This window comes from Pipistrellus hanaki (genome assembly GCF_964339955.1).
Source record: "Pipistrellus hanaki genome assembly, chromosome: 1".
Classification (NCBI taxonomy): Eukaryota; Metazoa; Chordata; class Mammalia; order Chiroptera; family Vespertilionidae; genus Pipistrellus; species Pipistrellus hanaki.
Window position 1 is genome coordinate 158774043 of NC_140503.1, and position 22051 is coordinate 158796093.

General features: G+C 37.6%; 1 protein-coding gene across 7 annotated transcripts in view; it reads left to right on the forward strand.

Annotated features, from left to right (window-relative positions):
* MAPK10 (mitogen-activated protein kinase 10) overlaps positions 1-22051 on the forward strand; it is a 261568-nt gene that overhangs the window by 123421 nt on the left and 116096 nt on the right. For all 7 annotated transcript variants that reach the window (XM_084882130.1, XM_084882127.1, XM_084882128.1 and 4 more), the window contains one exon: positions 9027-9196. In XM_084882130.1, the coding sequence (XP_084738256.1) occupies positions 9075-9196 (122 nt within the window). In that variant the 5' untranslated portion in view covers positions 9027-9074. The remainder of the gene's footprint in view (positions 1-9026; positions 9197-22051) is intronic.

The window sequence follows — 22051 nt, forward strand, 5'->3', positions numbered from 1 at the left end:
AAATGACTAGCTCAATATCATTTGTGCCAAAAGCAGAATCATCACTTTAGGCAGATACTTTTCACTATCTAAACACAATATTAAAAGTATATCAAACAGATTGACCAGTTAATTTTCTGGAGACGTAGTTTTCAACTAATTCATTTTGGCTAACCTATTGAGATGGATCAATATAATATCATAACACCTATAATAGTGTCTGCCTTACAGTAAGTGTTCAATAAATATTTAACAAATAGATGAAATTAGGCCTTTTACATTTATATCCTGTTCTAAAAATCCAGTTTTCCATTACCAACACACAATTGTCTGCTTCAATCCTGAATTGTAAAATGTTCACTTAAATTCAAACTCTATTTTGAGACAATCCTATCTAATAAAGAGGGAATATGCTAATTGACTGCCATGCCCTCAAAGATGGTGGCACCCACAGCCACAAGAAGGTGGCACCCAGTCTCGTCTCCTCAGCACCACTGGGGCAGCAGGTGTGGCATGGCTGGGTCCATCCCCAGGCAGGTCTGGCTGTTCGGCACGCCTGCCTCTAGAGTCCCCCTGTTCCTTTCCCACCCAGGGCTGGCCTGAGGCACAGGCAAGCCTCCAATGTCGGCTTCCCAGCCACCCAGGGCCAGCCTGAGGCTCAGGTAACCAAGGCTGGCCGAGGCTTGCACTGCTGGTAGAGGCAGTAGCAGAAGTGTGATGGGGGCGTCGCCCTCCCCTGATCACCAGGTTGTCTTCCACTCCTGAGGGCTCCCAGACTGTGAGAGGGGGCAGGGAGGGCTGAGGGACCCCCTCCAGTGCATGAATTTTCATGCACCAGGCCTCTAATTGTTAAATAAAAGAGGACATGCTATTTATCCATTTCTTTTGATTTCCTAGCCTTATTATAAGACACCCACATCACTGTTTTAAATTATTTTAGCTGAACAAATGAGTGGTTTTGTAAAAAAAAGAGCACATTGACCTAATCAATTGCTCAGTGGTTAGAGCATTGGCCTGTGGACTGAAAGGTGTGGGGTTGATTCTGGTCAAGGGCATGTATTGAGATTGGGGCATGTGTGGTAGGCAAACATCTCTCACATCGATGTTTCTCTCCATGTGTCTCTCACCCTCCCTTCCACTCTTTCTAAAAATCAATGGGTATGGGGAGATAAGAGATCAACCCAAGGACTTGTATGCATGCATATAAGTTTAACCAATAAGGACAGGCATGTATGGGAGTGGGGGAGAGGGCAATAGTAAGATATGTACACATATAATAATTTAATTTAAAAAAAGATTAAAAAATAAAAAGAATAAAAATCAATGGGGAAAAAAATTCCTCAGGAGTGGATTAACAAAAAACAAACAAACAAATAAAAAGCACATGTCTTGGAGTTGGATGTTAGGATGAGCTTCATTACATATTAATTGGGACCACTAAGTAATAGTTCTAAGACTGAGCCAATTCACAGCTTATTTCTCAGCTGTTGTTAGTGCTAAATATCCTATATAATAAAAGGCTAACATGCAAATTGTCCCTTGACTGGGAGTTTGACCAGGAATTTGACTAGGGGGTGAGGCTGGCCAGCCAACCTCCCATGCCCCTTTCCCCCAGACTGACTGGCCCTATCGGCCCTGATCGAGGCGGGTCGGCCAGACCCCACCAGTGCATGAATTTGTCCACCAGGCCTCTAGTAGTATATAACGATACATACTAGTTTACCTTTAGTAAGTAAGCAGTTAATACTAGTTTACCTTTCTTTCTTCCCTTGATTCATATGACTCATTATTCATGGATATATTGCTTACTAGCTATGGCCACCTCCCAGAAAGCAGCCTGACTAATATGGAACCTATAATTGTAAGTGTGGCTAGGGTCTTTAATCCCAATGAGAAACTCTGGTTAAGAAGAAAACTTCCATTATTAAAAGAGATGCTTCCCACAGGGGTTAGCTCTCTGATAGCATTTTACTATGATCATTCATCAAGGGCCGAGGAGGATCCTTTCAGGGTATATAGATGATTGATTTTTTTTTCTTTTTTCTTTTTTTAATTTCTTTATTGATTTAGCCTTAATCATTAAGGTATTACATGTGTGCCCTTATCCCCCCATAAACCTCCCCCTCCCCTACTCATGTCCTCATTCTCCTGTTGTCTATATCCATTGGATAGGCTTATATGCATGCATACAAGTCTTTTGGTTGATCTCACCCCTTACCCCCACTCTCCCCTACCTTCCCTCTGAGGTTTGACAGTCTGATTGATGCTTCTCTGTCTCTGGATCTGCTTTTGTTCATCAGTTTATGTTGTTCATTATATTCCATAAATTAGTGTGATCACGTGATATTTATCTTTCTCTGACTTACTTATTTCACTTAGCATAATGCTCTCCAGTTCCATCCATGCTGTTGCAAATGCTAAGAATTCCTTTTTTATTGCAGTGTAGTATTACGCTGTATAGCCGTACCACTGTTTTCTATCGATAATTCACTCCTCTGCTAATGGACACTTAGGCTGTTTCCAAATCTTAGCAATGGTGAATTGTGCTCCTATGAACATAGGGATGCATATATCCTTTCTGATTGGTGTTTATAGTTTCTTGGGATATATTCCTAGACATGGGAACACTGGGTTAAATTGGAGTTCCATTTTTAGTTTTTTGAGGAAACTTCATACTGTTCTCCACAGTGGCTGCACCAGTCTGCATTCCCACCAGCAGTGCATGAGGGTTCCTTTTTCTCCACATCCTCGCCATGATGTCATTTATTGATTTGTTGATAATAGCCATTCTGACAGGTGTGAACTGGTACCGCATTGTCATTTTGATTTGCATCTCTCGGATAATTAGTGACTTTGAGCATGTTTTCATATGTCTCTTGGCTTTCCTTCTGTTTTCTTTTGAAAAGTATCTATTTAGGTTAGTTTCCAATTTTTTGTTTACTTACTTTTATTAAATTGTATGAATTCCCTATAAATGTTGGAGATTAAACCCTCATCAGTGATAACATTAGCAAATATGTTCTCCCATGCAGTGGGCTTTCTTATTGTTTTGTTGATGGTTTCTTTTGCTGTGCAAAAGCTTTTTTTAAATTATTATTATTATTATTTTTTATGTAGTCCCATTTGTTTATTTTTTCTTTAGTTTCCATTGCCCTAGGAGCAGTGACAATGAAGAAATTGCTTCAGCATATATCTGAGATTTCACTGTCTGTGGATTCTTCTGGTATTTTTATGGTTTCTCATCTTATGTTTAAGTCCTTTATCCATTTTGAGTTTATTTTTGTGTATGGTGTAAGTTGGTGGTCTAGTTTCATTTTTTTTTTTTGCATGTATCTGTCCAATTTTCCCAACACGATTTATTAAAGAGACTGTGTTGACTCCATTGTATGTTCATGCCTCTTTTGTCAAACATTAATTGAGCAGAGTGGTTTGGGTCGATTTCTGGGTTCTCTATTCTATTCCATTGGTCTATATGTCTGCTCTTGTGCCAGTACCAGGGATGACTGCTTTTCTGAGGGACCTGCATAGGCCTGCAACTTGTGCAGTGCAGTGGTTGAGTAAAATCTCTCTCTTTGTGCCTCGTTATCAGGAATTCAATTTCATGAGTCTTATTTACCAGAGAATCAAACTCCCCTGGTGCTGGTGGGAGGGAGGTTCTTACAATAACTTCAGAAAATCAATTTTCTAAGATTTGCATGGGAGGATGGGATGTGGAAGGGGCTTTATTTGTGTGTAATTACATTTCTCAGGTTCCAAAGTCTCCTCCCCCTTAAGCCAGTCCTGGAAAAGGTGCAGCTAACATTCCAGCAGTGCCAGAAGCAAGGCCAGTGTCCAGAGCTGCTGTTCCATGTTGCAGACAGGTGTGGCTTAGCATTGCAGCTAATGGACGTTCATTCGTTTTTGTGTGGAGCCCCACAGGGCTGTGGGCCATGTGGACACAGGGGAGCATGTCCCCCTGCCACAGGAGAGCCAGGATCCCAGTGTGCCAGAGAGAGAGGAAAGAAGAGCAAACTTCTGTTGTCTGGAAGTTTAAATATTCAGGTTTTGTGAACCTTCAGTGGCCATGCCTATCCTGGCCACTGACCTGTTTCCCGGTGTGACTGGCAGACAGGTAAGGCACCCTTCCACATCACCCAGCCCTTTCCTGGGCTTGAGTCTGAACAGTGTTTGTCCAGCCCCTCCCCGCATTGATCAGCAGGGAATAGACTTGGAGAGTGTTAAATGCAGCTTTTTGGCAAAGCTGTATAAATGGCCTTCCTGTATTATCTAGTCTTCCCTTTGCTCCTTTCCTGTTAAGTAATAACCAGGTTATTACAACGGTATCAGTATGAAACATATTTCTGTATCCTTTGATTAAAAAGCATTGCATCTACTGCCCATTGTTTGATTCCAGGTTTATTATAGAAAGAACTAGTGAATATAGTCTTCCTATAGGTACGTGCTAGAGAAATTTTACCTTTTTCTAGGAACTTCTGTGATGACTTTATGAGATCAATGAGTCAAAACTTGCCACTCATTGTGGTTTTGTTGAGTTGCCATTATTTTTCCTTGGGCTTGACACTAAGTTTTGTGCTTAAGGCAGTACATATCCATAACTTAAGACTTTGGGTAAAACTGTCATCTCCCAGCCTCTGCTTTATTTGACATTTGTTTTTAAAACTGGACTCATTGGTTTTAGTGTTCCTATATCTTTTATGGTTAGTGGCACAAATCCTTTTCAGAACCACAAGGAATAGAAATAATTTAAATAGTAAATTAATGAAAGAATAAAATGACTTGTTCAAGGTTTCAGAGTTATTAAGTGCAGAAGTAATCCAGGCATATCATTAAAAAGAAACTAAGGAAGCTTAACCTTTAAAAATTATTAAACCTCAATATATTCTGCTTAAAAATTAACTAGCAGTAACATAGCACAGTCATACACACATGAAAATGGGGAGGGAGTGCTTGTGGGATGTAGGTTATTTAATCTGAGAAAAATGCAATCAAGGCTTTGGACACCTGCAGGATAAGATCATTCATATGGGGCAATTTTCTTTACAAACTCCATGCCTATAGGCCAGCAACTGAATTGATGATGGAGATCATTGCACAAGGCCCTTTCTTACAAGCCTACATAAAGTGCAGTCTTTTCACAGAACAGATTATATTTAGAACAGATTTCTTCTCTGCCTACCAAATGGCCAGTGGCAAGAAAGCCTTCTTTTAATTTAGCTTTAAAATTTTTGGCAGATGGGAGATGAGGAAAAATTTGCCTTGAATTTTTGCAAAAGAAAATTCAATTAAATTCTATTATATTCACATAGAAATAATTATTGAAATACTTGACTTTAGATGGTGGACACATGGTATAATATACAGATGTTGTAACATAGAAACACAGACCTGAAACTTATATGTTCACATTAACCAATGTCACTCAAATAAATGTAATTAAAAATTAAAATATCTTTTATTAAAAAATAATTGTTGAGATTTAAATACAAGATTAATATTCAGTGGAGGAATTATTTAAAAAATAATTTGACCAATATAATAGACTATTCTAAACCTGTAGTTATTTTGAACCATAATGATTTACCATTTTGTTGATTTATAATTTTTATATATAATATTCTTCCTTTGTAATTTTCTTTCTCCCTTCTTTTGTCCCTTCCTCCCTCCCTCCTTCCGTCCCTTCCTCTTTTCCTCCTTCCTCCCTCCCTTCCTTCCTTCCTTTCTTCCTTCCTTCCTTCCTTTCTTTTAAAAATATATATTTAGAGAGAGAGGGAGGAAAAGGGAGACAGAGAAACATTGATGTGAGAGAGAAACATCAACCAGCTGCCTCCCACACACCTCCTACTGGAGATCAAGTTTGCCACCAGGGCATGTGCCTTGACTGGGAATGGAACCAGTAACCTCTTGGTGCATGGATGATGCCCAACCAACTAAGCCACACTGGCCTGGGCTGTCATTAACTCAGTTAACATGATAATTTCTTCTCTGGAAAGAGATTTTTTATTTTGATGAGAATTTATGAAAATCTTGAATTTCAGACATTCTTCCCAAGCATTTTAGTATAAATTTAATATAAAAATTATAAAGAGATGATGGAATATTTATTTTCATGAGCTAATTTAGAGAACATTGGGCAAGCACTCTATTGCACCTATGAGATAGGAAAACACATCCCTGGGAATATGACATCTGGGCCTGATGAACAGGTGCTGATATCAAGGAGAGTCATCCTGGCATCATTTTTAAGTTTTGCATCCTTTGTTTTCTTGATTTGACCTGCATTGCTTCCAGTTTTTGCCTCTCCAAATAGCCCTCTTTGAATGGTGACATCTCCTACCTCCCCTGTTTCCTAAAATAGTTGTTCTGAGAGTGATGGTCACCAGAGGGGAAGCAGGTTAGGGACTGGGTGAAACAGGTGAAGGGGTTAAGAAGTATAAATTGGTTGTTACAAAATAGTCATAAGGATGTAAATTATAGCATATCATCAGTAATGTTGTAATAACTCTTCATGGTGCCAGGTGGGTACCAGAACTATCAGGGGAACACTTCATAAAGTATATGATAGTCTAGCTACTATGCTATACACCTGAAACTAATACTAAATAATTTTGAATGTAAACTGTAGTTGAAAAATAAAAATTAAATAAGATAAAATAGAAGTTCTGGAAGTGTGGCGCTTTTTAGAAATACAGATTCTTAGTGCTAGCATAGTTCCACTGAGTCAACACTTTTTAGTGGGGCTCGTTTCCTTAAACTATTGGTCTTCTCAATATGAATTTTTTTTGTTTGTTTTTCTCTTTGTAATCATCAGTTCTCTTTGGTTTGTCTCAGTTCAAATCACAAGTTATGTGACCTAAGCTAAGAATATTCTAAAACATGTAACTGGAGAAATTTTTTTAGCATTGACAATATTTTTCCATTGTGCTCTAAATGGTATTTTTTAATAGGCAGTTAGAGAAAAGTTTGTTTGAACTTTACAGTCATGACAAACAAGACTACATGGAAATTGGGGATAAAATATACTGTGTTAAATATGGTCTATCCTTTTTAAAACTCAATTTGGATTTGTAAGCTTAGGGCACAGATGATATCTGGGGGAAGTTCTTCAACACAACACATTGCCATCCAAGAAAATTTCTAATGCTGTTATCCCTGTGTCTTACTGCCAATCATTAAAATAGCCTTTTCCCAATTATTTAAGAATTATTACTTTCAAAAAATCTAACCTTTAGATTTTATTTGAAGTTTAATTCAAAATTAAATATAAAGAGGATACTTGAAAGTTAAATGTGTGTGTGAATTCATAATTACTGTAATGATGATTTTCAACCTTATTTTGAGAAATTATGTGCTCTGAAGTGGAAATAAAAGATCACTAAGTAATTGTTATTGTAGAAAATATGCTAGGGTATTAAGCATTTCATTTGAATAGCTTTTATCTGTCTTTTTGATTGGGAAGTCTCTCGTTGTTAAAAGTTTTGCTACTGGTATAAGATCTGTGATTGTTTTAACAATTTAATGGAACTGCCACCAAGGCTATATATAGTTTCTCTATTAAATGAGAAGTCCTGTTGTACCTATGTAGTGGGGAAAACCAAGGGGACTTCTCAGGAGTGTGAATAATTGCTAGGACATAGTGGTCCATCCTAATACAGCAATGAGGTGTGGGTCAATCTTTGTCCTAACTAGGACACCAGTTTCCAGTTTGTGTGCCAGCAGTAATGGAACCTGGCAGACCACAGTAACACAAAGTCTGTTCCCTGAGGCAAATGCAGAAATATTTTTTTCTGCTGCATAATGACAGTTTTTTTCTTTCTAAGGCAGAGCTGTGTGATCTATTTTACAATCTTTAGGGAAAAATCCTCAGTGAGTGGCTCTCAACATGCATCAGATTACTTAGAGGACTTAATAAAACAGAATGTTGGTCCCACCCCCAAAGAATTACTGATTCAGTTGTTGTGGGGTTGGAGTGAGTATTTGCACTTCTTCTTCTTCTTCTTCTTCTTCTTCTTCTTCTTCTTCTTCTTCTTCTTCTTCTTCTTCTTCTTCTTCTTCTTCTTCTTCTGCTTCTTCTTCTTCTTCTTCTTCTTTTTTTTTTTTTTTAAAAAAAAAACCAAACACTTTATTTTTATTGTTGAGACTATTATAGATGTTCCTATCTCTCTGCCTTGCCCACCTCCACCCAGCATCCCTTCCCTCTGGCCATCACCACACTGTTGTCTATGTGTGTCAGGCATATGAGTTCTTTGGCTCATCTCTTCATCTTCTTTCATCCAGTTCTCCTCCCCTCCCTCGCCTCAGACCGCTGTTAGTCTGTTCTATGTTTCCATGTCTCTGTATCTATTTTGTTTGTCAGTTTATTTTGTTCACATATAAGTGAGATGGTATGGAATATATCTTGCTCTGACTGGGTTATTTTGCTTAGCATAATGATCTCCAGGTCCATTAATGCTGTCATAGAAGGTAAGATTTCCTTTTTTATTTTTATTTTTATGGCCATGTAGTATTCCATTGTGTAAATGTACTACAGCTATTTTATCCACTCATCTGCTGATGAGCACTTGGACTGTTGCCAGATTTTAGCTATTGTAAATAACACTGCTATGAACATAGGGCTGCATATATTCTTTTGAGTTGGTGTTTCAGGATTCTTAGAATATATTTCCAGAAGTGGTATCACTGGGTCAAAAGGCAGTTCCATTTTTAATCTTTTGAGGAAACTCCATACTATTTTTTTGTATTCCTACCAACAGTGCACAAAGATTCTCTTTTCTCAGCATCATTGTCAACACTTGTCATTAGTTGGTTTACTAGTATTGATAGTAGCCATTTTAATAGGTGTCAGGTGATACCTCATTATGGTTTTAAGTTGCATTTCTTTGATGATTAGTGAAGTTGAATATTTTCTCATATGTTTATTGGCCTCATGTATATCCCTTTTGAAGGAGTGTCTATTCAGGTCATTTGCCCATTTTTTAATTGGATTGCTTGTCTTCTTGGTATTCAGTTATAATTCACTTGTCTCATGTTTTTGTTGTTTTTCCCCCCAGGGATTTGATAAACAAGTGGATGTGTCATATATTGCCAAACATTACAACATGAGCAAAAGCAAAGTTGACAACCAGTTCTACAGCGTGGAAGTAGGAGACTCAACCTTCACAGTTCTCAAGCGCTACCAGAACCTAAAGCCGATTGGCTCTGGGGCTCAGGGAATAGTTTGGTAAGTGGAATGGATTATATATATATATTACACACCTGAGGATATATTTTTATTGATTTTAGAGAAAGAGGAAGGGAGAGGGAGGCAGTGTGGGGAGAGAATGAGAATTACCTCTCATATGTACCTGGACAGAGGATCAAACCTGCAACCTGGGCATATACTCTGACAGGGAATTGAACCCATGACCCTTCCATGTAGTGGAGGACACTCCACCCTAAGTGAACTATACCAGCTAGGGCTTAACTTATATTTTTAAAGGGAACACCCTTTGTCAACTACACACACTCACACACACACACACATGCATACAAACACAAACAAACAAAAATCTATAAATAAATTGCATGACTGGGAGGGAAAATACATACTACTGAAGAAAAATAAAACTATAAGCATTATTTGTGATTCATTATCCATTTGCTAACAATATGTACAACTTTACTTGTGACTACTTTTTGTGGTTCCAAAAAATATTTATTACACTTAAGCCATTTAAAAACAAACAAACAAAAAATCCAGAGAACCAGAGGTTTTAGTAGCTGTTACTAGTGCACATAAATTTTATTTGAATGTTTACACATAAAGAAATGAGGGGATATGTGCTAAGATAACTAGCAAATAAAATACCTACATTCCAAAGAAGTATAAATGATATCTCAAATATCTCTGTGAGTTTTAAAGTTCAATGTTTAAAGTTGTTATCTATTTAAAAAGTGGTATTTTTTAAAAATTTGCTGAATGTTTCCCAAATGGAAAGATTCTGTGATCCTTGGTAACCATTCTTTTAGATATTTTTCAGTGGCCAACTGAAATAATGACAAATCAAGATCTAATTTACATGTTATCTGATTGATAACTATTTTTAGATGGTTCTAATTAGTGTAGCAATTAAATGTATAAAATATTTAGTAAGAACTTATTAGTATAATAATTTTTAATGTGATAGGTTGCACTTATAAGTAAAAATTTGGGGCATGTATTATAAATATATATGTATATTTGTATTTATAAAAGATTTATTTATGTCAGTATTTTTATTTGTTATATAACTTACTGCTATATTAGTAATGTTCATTTTAAAACAAGGGGATAGGGGGGTGGGGAATGATTAATGGGGGAACTTATATGCATATATGCATGGCCCATGGACACAGACAATAAATAGTGTGGTGAAGGCCTGGGAGGGGCAGGTGAGGGGTGGAGGGGGCCAATGGGGAAAAACATACAAAGGGGACATCTGTAATACTTTCAACAATACAAATAAATTTTAAAAAATCATACACACTTTTACCAGATGAGATAAAGACTTTCTGAGCAGTTTAGGTTCACAGCAAATACAGAGGAAGGTGCAGAGATTTTCCCTGCGTGGATTCCTGCATTATCAACATCCCCACCGGAACGGTACATTTATTACAATTGATAAATCTACCATGACAGATCATAATCACCAAAGCCCATAGTTTACATTAGGATTCACTCTTGCTGTTGTATATTCTGTGTATTTGAACAAACTTAAAATGACATGTGTTCATTGTTAAGGTCTACAAAGTATTTCTACTCTCCCCAATTCCTCTGTGTGCCTCCACTACTCCCAGCCTCTGGCAACCATTGATCTTTTTACTGTTTCCTAGTTTTGCCTTTTCAGGGATGATTTTAGATGGAATCAAACAGTATGTAACCTTTTTATATAGGCTTATTTCACTTAGTAATGTACACTTAGCATTCCTCCATGTCTTTTCATGGCTTGATAGCTTATTTCTTTTTAGAACTGACTAATACTCCATTGTCTGGGTGTTCCACAGTTTACTTATACATTCACCTACTTGAGGCTATCTTGGCTGCTTCCAAGTTTTTGACAATTATAGATAAAGGTGTTTTAAACATCCATGTACAGATATTTGTGTGAACATGTTTTAAGGTTCACTTCATTTTGACAACTCTGAATACTTAGTTGACTCAAATGGCAGACATACAGGTTGGCGCACTTAATAAACCCTTTACTCCATTTAAACCTCATTTATCAAACATACCAAGTTTCTATGGAAATTTTCCCAATAAATTTCAATCTTTTATAATGCTAGTCAGTAGTTGTTTTGGAATTTGAAAAATGGAATATTTTAATAATTTAACAGTGGAGCAAATCTTTCATTTTGAAGATATTTATACAGGTAAAGCAATTTTATTTATTTATTTGTTTGTTTGTTTGTTTATGGTGCAGGTATGACACAAAACAATTTCATTATTTAGTAGGCAAAATAATGGTTGCCCCAAAGATTAAGGTGCCTTGACCCTAATCTCCAGAACCCTTGAATATGTTATCTTATGTGGCAAAACAGTATGTAACCTTAGCAGATGTGATTAACGTTAAGGGTCTCAAAATGGGGAGGTTACCCAGAATATAATATGCAGGTGAGACCAATCTAATCACGTGAGTCCTTGAAAGTGGAACGTAAGGCTGACCAGTGGGTCAGAGATACCCAATGGGAAGGAGAGAGAGACTCTATTTATGAGAGACTGGTGCCTTATTGTTGCTGGCTTTGGAGGTGGGGAGAAATGGTCATGAGCCAAGAAACGGGATGGCTTTAGAAGCTGGAATGGCCCTCAGCTAACAATCAGCAAGAAAATGGAGGCCTCAGTCATACAGCCACAGGCATTGTAATCTGCCAAGGGACTGGAATGAGCAAGGAGACAAATTCTTCTCTACCACCTCAGCATGGCACTCAGCTGCTGGCACATTGATGTTAGCCTAGTGCAGTGGTCGGCAAACTCATTAGTCAACAGCCAAATATTAACAGTACAACGAACGATATTTCTTTTGAGAGCCAAATTTTTTAAACTTAAGCTTCTTCTAATGCCACTTTTTCAAAATAGTCTCGTCCAGGCCATGGTATTTTGTGAAAGAGCCACACTCAAGGGGCCAAAGAGCAGCGTGTGGCTCGTGAACTGCAGTTTGCCAACCATCGGCCTAGTGAGACCAAGGGAGAATTTCTTGTTTACAGAACAGAATTATAAGATTATAAATTTGCATTGTTTAGCATCTAAGTTTGTGGAGATTTGTTGAGGCAGCAATATATGGTATAGTAAATGTTTTTAAAGGTTTTAAATGTTTCAGGTGCCTCTGTCAACCCTCTCCTGTCTGGGAAATTCCTGCTTTCTTTTCAAGTCACATGTTTAAGTCTGGGTAATAAGTGACCTCTGCCAGCAGGGTAACTTGGGCAGGGGAGGGACCCATGTTAACCTGTATATTAAATAGAGTAAGGTTCAATTTTTTTTCTAGATTATAATATATGTTTATATCCTACTGGGTTGTTTGTGTACCACTTGGAGAGTGGGATCCCCATTTAGGAAATCATTGCATTCATGAAAGACTTTCAAAATGAAATAGAAAATATAAGAAAACCAAAAATTCTTATTTGGGAGAATGGAGGAGGAGAAAACAGTGGTTACTGGCTGCCTTTTTCAAAACTGTAGAGTATCAGGAAGTTTTCTTAAGGTTCTCAGTGAAGATGTTCAATAGCTACTGGGATTATTTCATTTTTCTTTAATTAAAACTCCCACGGAGAATGAGGACTGCCAGTGAAAGGAAGCTGATGGTTCTTTTAATGATTCAAAAATAGATCCAAAGCAGAAATTTTGCTCAAAAAGTTAACAGATTTTCCCAGAAAGATTTAAAAATCTACCATTAAAATTTTTGTGGTATGTTTTATAGGACATTCTGGATTTCTCTCCTTGTATAGGAAGGGAATCATCCTAGGTCTCTGGCATAGTAATAAAAATACATTTCAATAAGTAAATGTCCTTGAGTAAAATTGTTAACCCAACTTTACAAAAAACTTGTCAACTAATTTGTCAGTAAAGGAACACCTAAATTTCAAAATTTTAGCCTTGTAGTTTTCTCAGATTATTATTAGTCTTTTTGTCTATAGCCGAGGGAAATAAAACTAGGAAAGACCCAGATGAAGAGGAATAAAAGGGATAGCACACTTCCCTTCCTATCTTTTAATTCACCACTCTTCCAGCATGTTTCTTTCTTCTTTGAGATATTTCTGTTTAGTTATCAAAACTAAAGTTGGGTCAGTTATGTACTATTTTTCTTATTGATCTACTAGAGGCCCAGTGCATGAAATAATGCAGTTAGGGTCCCTAGGCCTAGCTTGTGATCAGGGCATTCTTCTGCCAATTCGCCAGAACCCAATCCTAACGTAGTCTCTGTAGTCTCGCCGCCAGGGTGGGTGGGTAAGTTGCAGGCCACTCTGCAGTTTCTGTCAGCACCCCAAACCCTGGCAGGGACAGCAGCAGCGGTGGCGGTGGTGGCAGCTGCCGCCCACGTGAGTGGGCAGCACATTCTATCAGATGGAATATTTGATAGAATATTCCTATAATGGCTTCTAAGTATTCAAGTGAAAGTGGAGGTGAAGTTGCTGGTGCCCCCTTGGGGGGCGGGAGGGACCAAGAGGTCAGCCATTCTGCCCACTTGCCAGTCCCCAGTCCTACCCTATCACCAGCCGCCCACTTTACTGTGGTTCCCCATTCACCTGCAGGTGGGGGTAGGGGGTGGGGAAGAAGGGGAGGGGAGGGACCAAGAGGTGGTCAACGCACCTCATGATGACTGGTCCAGCAGTCATTCTGGTTGTTACACTTATGGTCCCTGGCCTTTTATTATATAGGATTCTCATGTTAATTTGTCCTCTTTTTCAACCTGCCTTTAATTTAATTTTCACTCTTTGTTTTTGTTAATGCATTCATCTACCTCCCTCACACCAAGCATACTTCCATTCCCAGACATGTGTTTCTCACTAAGCTTAATCATTTTTAGCTTTTGCATTAAAGGAGGAAGTATGTGATTCTCACTTTCACTTGAATACTTAGAAGCCATTATAGGATTATTATTTGGCATAATTTCAATACTGTTGTGTCTTGAGAAATAGAGAAGCGTGAGGAGAGGAAGAGAGATGGCTGAATGGCTGGTCGGTGGAGCAGTCAGAACACACACAATATTTATTAATGTTTGCTGTCTTATTTGGGCACAGTTCATGACCCTTCAAAACAATTATAGTAGTAATATCAAAGATCACTGTTCACAAATCAGCATAATAAATATAATAATGGTGTAAGGTTTGAAATATTGTGAGAGTTACCAGAATGTGGCACAGAGACACGAAGTGAGTAAAATGCTATTGGAAAAATGGCACCAATATACTTGTTTGAAATAGGTTTACCAAACCTTCATTTTAAAAAAATGCAATTTCTTCAAAGCAAAATAAAGTGAAGCCGAATAAAACAAGATGCCTGCATTCTGCTGCTCTGGGTGAGCAGAGAAGTCCTCTGTAGCTTCCTTGGTGGGGGATTGCAATCTATGAGTTATGTAACAACAGTGGTTGGAAGCCAGATGAACAGAACATTAAAAAAAAACATTTTTATTAATTTTCAGAGAGTAAGGGTGAGGGAAAGACAGTTAAAAGCATCAATGATGATAGAAAATCATTGATTAGCTGCTTCCTGCTCATCCCCTATTGGGAATCAAACCTGCAACCTGAGCATGCACCCTGACTATGAATCAAACCATGATCCCCTGGTTCAAGGGTTGACACTCAACCACTGAGCCACTCTGACTGGGCATCATCTCAGAATATATTTTTTCAAACATCAGAAGAGGATTCATTAGCATTGATTTTAGCTCTAGAACAAAAATAAATAAATAAAAGAACATAGAGATAAATCAACATTGTCCTTTTCTCACTCCATCCTTTCATTGCTTGCTAAGCCAAGAACATTTTCTATTGTTTTATTTCTTTCTCCAAAAACAATTAAAACTGACAGTGAATGAGGTAGCAAAAGTCAACAACCAAGTTCAGCAGAGAAGGCTTACCAAGTTTGGGCTGCTCTTTAACTGAAAGAGCTGTTTGCATAGTTTTAAATGACAGAATATAAAACCATATTCTTTCCTTCTTTAGCTTGTTTTCTTTTCCTCTACATATAATCATCTTATAAACAATCCTCATCCAATTTTGCAAAGTGATATTTTACAGCATATTTATATCAAAGAAGTAAGCTTAATACTGACAAAAGCATAAGAGTGGCTTATTGTAAAAAAAATCTGTGCCTAGAAAATTAAGTATTTAGCCCTAACTGGTTGGCTCAGTGGATAGAGCATCGGCCTGCAGACTGAAAGGTCCCAGGTTTGATTCTGGTCAAGGGCATGTACCTTGGTTGTGGGCATGTCCCCAGTAGGAGGTGCGCAGGAGGCAGATGATCAATGTGTCTCTCTCATTGATGGTTCTAACTCTCTATCCCTCTCCCTTCTTCTCTGTAAAAAAATCAATAAAATATATTAAAATAAATAAATAAAATTAAGTATGTAGAATTAAGATGATACACTTTAAATAATTGTTGTTATAAAACATTCTCCAATGGATTAGTTTATCTTAAATTAGATATATAGCAATATGTGTATACCAATATAAATAGTGAATATATTACCAATTTATAATATATATAATATATACACATGTAAAATGTATACATACTAATCTCATGGATTAGTGTATTTTAAAAATATATATATATTTTATTGATTTTTTTTACAGAGAGGAAGGGAGAGGGATAGAGAGTTAGAAACATCAATGAGAGAGAAACATTGATCAGCTGCCTCCTGCACACCCCCTACTGGGGATGTGCCTGCAACCAAGGTACATGCCCTTGACCGGAATCGAACTCGGGACCTTTCAGTCCGCAGGCTGACACTCTATCCACTGAGCCAAACCGGCTTCAGCGGATTAGTGTATCTTAATTGAATATATATATATGCTATATACCATATATATATTTTTTGTGACTATAGGATACTAGTATATATCTTTTTTTTCACAAAAAAATGAATGATAATTTTTTTCTGAATATCCTTTAGTTAGTGGTTTATAGCAGTGATTTTCAACCTGTTTGCCACAAGAATTTTTAAAACATGCAGTACCTATTTAGTCAAGAGTGCTAAACTCGTTCCCTTCAATTGTCAAGTAAAAAAAAAAAAATGACAACAGCCAAAAAAACAATACCTGTATGGTGTGAATGAATCAAAATTGGTGTGCCACAGAATTTTAGTAATTAGTTTATGTGTGCCATGAGATAAAAAAAGGTTGAGCCCTATCCAGTTTGGCTCAGTGGATAGAGTCTCGGCCTGCGCACCCAAGGGTCCCAGGTTCAATTCTGGTCAAGGGCATGTACCTTGGTTGTGGGCATATCCCCTTAGGGGATGTGCAGGAGGCAGCTGATCAATGTTTCTCTTATCAATGTTTCTAACTCTCTATCCCTCTCCTTTCCTCTGTTAAAAAAAATCAATAAAATATGTATTTTTTAAAAAGGTTGAAAATAGCTAGTGTATAGCAACAAGATCCCTATGCATATCATCTAAGATTTAAATTGCCAGTCATGCTCAGCCAAACCTTGAGTATTCACATATTCTTGCTTCACCACCTTCCTTTGATAAGTGGAAGTGGTGTGTAGAGTGAACCTGTCTAGCAATATCCCTGTAGCCTGGTGAAGTTAAGGGTTAGATAGACTGAAAGGAAGTCTAGAATTTTTGTAATTTTTGTTGTGTGTGTGTGTGTGTGTGTGTGTGTGGGTATTCTACACTGAAGGAAGGCAGGGACAGAAAACATTCCATTGGTAACATGTGGTACAGGAAACAAATGTTTTTGTTTTTGTTTCTTCATCTAGTGGGCTCTTCTTTGGACCAGCATCTGTTACTGCAGCTATATTATCTTGATAAATATGAAAAGATATATATGTAGTTTAGGCCTCGTTTACTCCCAAATAGAACTTAAAATGTTGAAAAGAAATAGATGTGACTTAGTGTACACTTAACATGTAAGGGATTTGGGGGAGTGGTGGTTTCCATGTCCATTAGGGGTAGAGTCTCTTGAAGGGTACTTATAACATGATAGGAGTCGCAGTTATTGACTGAAGAGCTAGGTCCCCCATGTCTGTGATAAAAGGGGTATAGAAGGAAAAGGGGTTTTCTTTGTGGTTTGTTATATTTTCATTCTTTTAATTGTGGGACACAATTTGCATTTTGCTTTCCAACTTAGTAGTAGTAGGTAGAATTACCTTGGATAGGCCAGAACTCTCCCCCAAACCCAAACCAAACATAACAAAGTAACAAATCCAAAAGCAAAAAAATAAAAAAAAATTTAAAAAATTTAAAAATTTAAAAAATCCAAAATTGTTCAAATGCTCAAAAAAAAATTACTGGTAATAATGCCAAATCAATTAACAGGTGCACTAATCTGTGCACTGGGCCTCTAGTATATATATTAGAACAAAAGAGATGGAAACTTGGCCATGTTAAAGAACATTATGAAAGGTATTCAATGCTTATTTATTGATGATTATAACTAGGAAGGAAATTAAATTCTCTGAATTCTATAAAATATTTGCACATATAAAGATCATTTATTTACTCACAGATACTTTAAAATACCTTATATTATCATTTTCAGCCATTATAGTTAGAAATACACTTATATCTTAAAATAACTCAATTGGCCCTGTGGTAGTATTTAACTTTCAATCTCTCGGAACCTCAGTTTACTCATCTGTAAAATGCAGATAGCATCAATATCTCACAGAACTAAAAAAGTCTAAAATAAATTAGATACATGGCATTGCCTTATAAACCTGATACTATCATGACTTTTAGTAGGTTCAAAGAAGGTGACTTAATGTTGTTCTTTTCCAACAATGGAAAAATTGCAAAATGTTAACATACAGGGTATGGCAAAGGTAGGTTTACAGTTGTGAGTCCACAAAACACAATTTATTCTTGTATTATTATTTATTAATGGTTGTATTATTTTCCATACAAACAGCTATGAACCTATTTTGCCCCGCCCTATATACCACCCAGGAAGATGCCTGATTTTAACAGAAGCTTAATTATCAGATTGGGCATATTATATGAATGTTATTCTTTGAGAACATGGGGATTAAAAATGACTTTACTAATATTCCATAAGTGACTCTGGCAAAGAAGCATCTTAACCTTTTCATTCCTGTCTTTCAATCTGAGCTTCAGTTAACCATGATTTACTACAACATTAAGTTTTAAACATTAGTTTTTAAATTTGCAACATGGCTAAACAGACCCAGCTAACCATCTTTAAGCACAAGATCTGGATGGAAATGTTTTATGGTTGTGAAGCTGATGGTATGAAGAGAAATGGGTAAAAATCATTTAGAAGTTTCTCAAAGCCCCAGCTGTCCTGGGTAACACAAGAGACTTGATCAGTGGGTCTAGAATGATGATTCTATTTTGTTTCTGGAAACATCACTCAAGAGCCTAAGGTACACTCTCTTGTTAGAGTTCCTAATGAGCCACTGTGCTAAATGATGCATACATCTTTAATCACACATTTCCATTTAGCCCCTGACTAGGGAATATTATTACCCTCTGACCCACATCTGGAATATCAGCACATTTTGTATCCCTTTATTTTCCATTAATATTACAATCTAGGCACTTAATTGCAACCTTCCTGAGATAATGAGCATTGAGTTTCAGATGTTGTCTTTTGTATTCTAAGGAGGTTTGAGGTGGTAATGGTTCAGTGAAATAGAACAGAGTCAGACATTGTATTCTTTTTGCACATTTTGCTGTTCTTCTTGGCTCTTTTGCATAGCTTCAGCCCCAAATATTTATTTACCATATTTTTTGATCAATGAGTGAGACTATAAATATCATTTATCTTCCTTCAGAGAAAAATGTGGTGCTTTGAGAAACCATGGGTAGAAGTTTGATGGCAATATGCTTATTGGAAAAGGCAAAATTACATAAAAATCCTTATTTCTGTATGTTAACCATAAAGTATGTATGTGTTCATATTTATAAACATGTAACAGCTGATGCTGAAGAGGTTGGATTGCATAATCCTCAAAATTACATTTGATTTTGGAAGGTATTATGGACATGTATTCTGAGTTTCGTCATTCTTCAGTAAATTTATAATTAATTTACATCCTTGTAGTAAAAATTGGCAGTAAGAGTTTGCAGCCCAGAGACATTTTTTTTTTTTTGGCAGAGGGAAAAATTGTCCTTTAAGTTTCCGTAGATAATTATTCACTTACAGATGATTAAGCCTTGTCTATAAATAATATATTGATATAAAATCTAATGTCTTTACCAGGAGAAATAATTAGGAACACATTATTTATTTTTCAGTTCCTATTTCAATTCCAAAGATTAAATGGTTAAGTGAGACATTTTTTTTAGGACCTGTCTTCTAGGGCATAAAAAGATATTTTTATTGTAAAAACAAGATTACTTTATGGTCCATGTACCATTTTTCCAGAAGAATAATTCTTTTATTTTTATTTTTATATTTTATTATAAAAGAAGAGGAAGAAAGAGGGATAGAGAGTTAGAAACATCGATGAGAGAGAAACATCGATCAGCTGCCTCTTGCACACCCCTACTGGGGATGTGCCCACAACCAAGGTACATGCCCTTGACCTGAATCGAACCCAGGACCTTTCAGTCCGCAGGCCGAGGCTCTATCCACTGAGCCAAACCGGTCCCGGCCCAGAAGAATAATTCTTAATTGCTAAGATTAAAGTGTATCTATCGTTATATTTTTTAAAAATAATATATAAACCAAATATAAATAACTAAAGACTTAATTCTGCACTATTCAGTACATCTTGTAAAAGCCAACATTCTTCACAGAAAGGAAGTGATGTCTTCAATTAAGTTAAATTATGCTGAATAACAGAGGGCAATTCCTGTTCCTCAGATTCCAGAAACAATTCTCATTTACTGCTTGAAGAGACCTGTCCATTCTATCTGTAGATAAGGTGGCTTAAAAAACAATACACCCATAAAACAAAAGGGGAAAGCAGGTAGGCATTATAAATATTGTAACTAAAAAAAGCAAGGTTAGAGGAGAGTTTTATAAAGCTCAGAAGGAAGGCACGTGGCCCCTCTGTCTGTAGAGTCATGCTTCTGGCCCATTCCGACATCATATTCTGTTTATAGAGTCTGAGCTATCTGTCTTGCTAATCATGAATTTAAATGTGAGAGCTGAGGACATAGGAAGATATCTTCTGGTTTGGAAGTTTGGGTGAGAGTCCTATCACTTTGCATATCTAAAGTTATGAATCCAGCATAGAAGCATTGCATTTTCAACTGTATGATGGGGAGAGGGGGATGAGCAGTCCTAAATCACCATCAGAGAGGGTACTTAGCCACTTTATTTGATAGAGTGTTTCTCTTATTTAGAGACAAGTGTTTTAGAATTCTCTTAGCTATGCTCTTCTTCATTTATATTCACCTTTATTTTTTATTATTAAAAACAAGAGGCCTGGAATTCGAACACAGGTAGGTCCCCTAGGTCTGGCCGATGACCAGGGCTGATTGGGGACCTTCCCCCAGCTACCGGCGAGGGCCTTTCTTTGTTCCACACCCACTCCTGGTGGTCAGCACACCTCATAGAGAGCAGTTGAACTCTTGGTGGGTTGAACTCCTGAGGGGACAATTTGCATATTAGCCTTTTATTATATAGGATGTTTCCACAGAAGATTTTAATACGTTTATTCATGAAAATGAAGATTTTTACTCCTAATCCAGGGAGTTACAGCACCAAATATATTTTGAAAAAGAATTTTTTTTTCTTTTGGGTTCCTCCACAACTGGGAAATATGGTTGGGGAATGTGTGCCCTGCACAAAGGCAGGTGGTGAGGGAGCTTGTGGGGTCTGGACTCCACCTGACCTGCACCCGCCCAGCAATGTGCCCTGGGGTCCCCTGACTCATAGTAGCTGCCTTTTCCTGATTCACATATCCACACCAAAGGGACTAGTGGCTGATAATGAATGAAATTTAACTTCAGGTGGCCAATCAGAGAGACTCAATTTAACTAGCAAAAACATAAACTTGGAGAATAACTAGTATAGAGACAACCCAGTAAGTTTAGGATGCTAATTAGCTGGCATGGAGGTTTAAGGCACCTAAGAAAATGGAAAGAATCAGGAAGCAGAGGAAAATGATAAGCCAACTTTTTGTCCCTTTCACATTGTCCCTTTCCCACATCCTTTCTCTCCTGTATCTCTTTAGAGGCATGATTGTTTCAAGACCTCCCTGTTCTCTGAGCCTCTCATTCTCCCGCTGGATCAACATTTCCCCCACTGAGCCTGGAACCATGAAAGTGATGGCAAAGACAGCCTCAGAGGCTCTCTCTTTCTTTTACCTTTTTTGCCTCTGCAGCCCCCTACTTTCCAAACCCTCATTTCGAATCAGCCTGACTGACTGTTTTCTCCGCCTCTGCTGGAAGGCTGAGCTCAGCTGGAGAAATTACATCATCATGCTGATTTCCTTCATTATAAGTTTATGAGCTGCATCCTCAGCTGGGCCCTGGTCACCGCTGAGCAATCCATTTAACTGATGTGTCTCATCAACTTCCTGTCCCGTTTCCCATGGTGGCTGTTACAACTTCCATTGCCAGCTCGCAATTCCACTTCACCAGCCCTGTTCTTTGCAGAAGGCCTTGCCTCTGACTTCTAGAGAAAGCAGATGGCCTCAGGCATGTGAGCTATCAAATGTCCCCTTCCACCTCCTGTCATTTATAGTCTTTACCCAACTAGTTCCTCCATGAGGAGCTCCCCGAGGCAGGCCACCCGCCTGTGTTCTTGATTCCATCCCTGTCCCCTGGGGTCTGTCAGTTGTTCTGTACAGTATTTTGCACCAACTGTCTCTTCTCCCCCAGGAGTGTCTTTCCCTCTGCTTATGTCGAAGAACTCCCACCAAATTCTTATGTAAAAGGTGTTATTTAGAACGCGCCTATTCCTCAAACCGCCTCTCTGACACTCT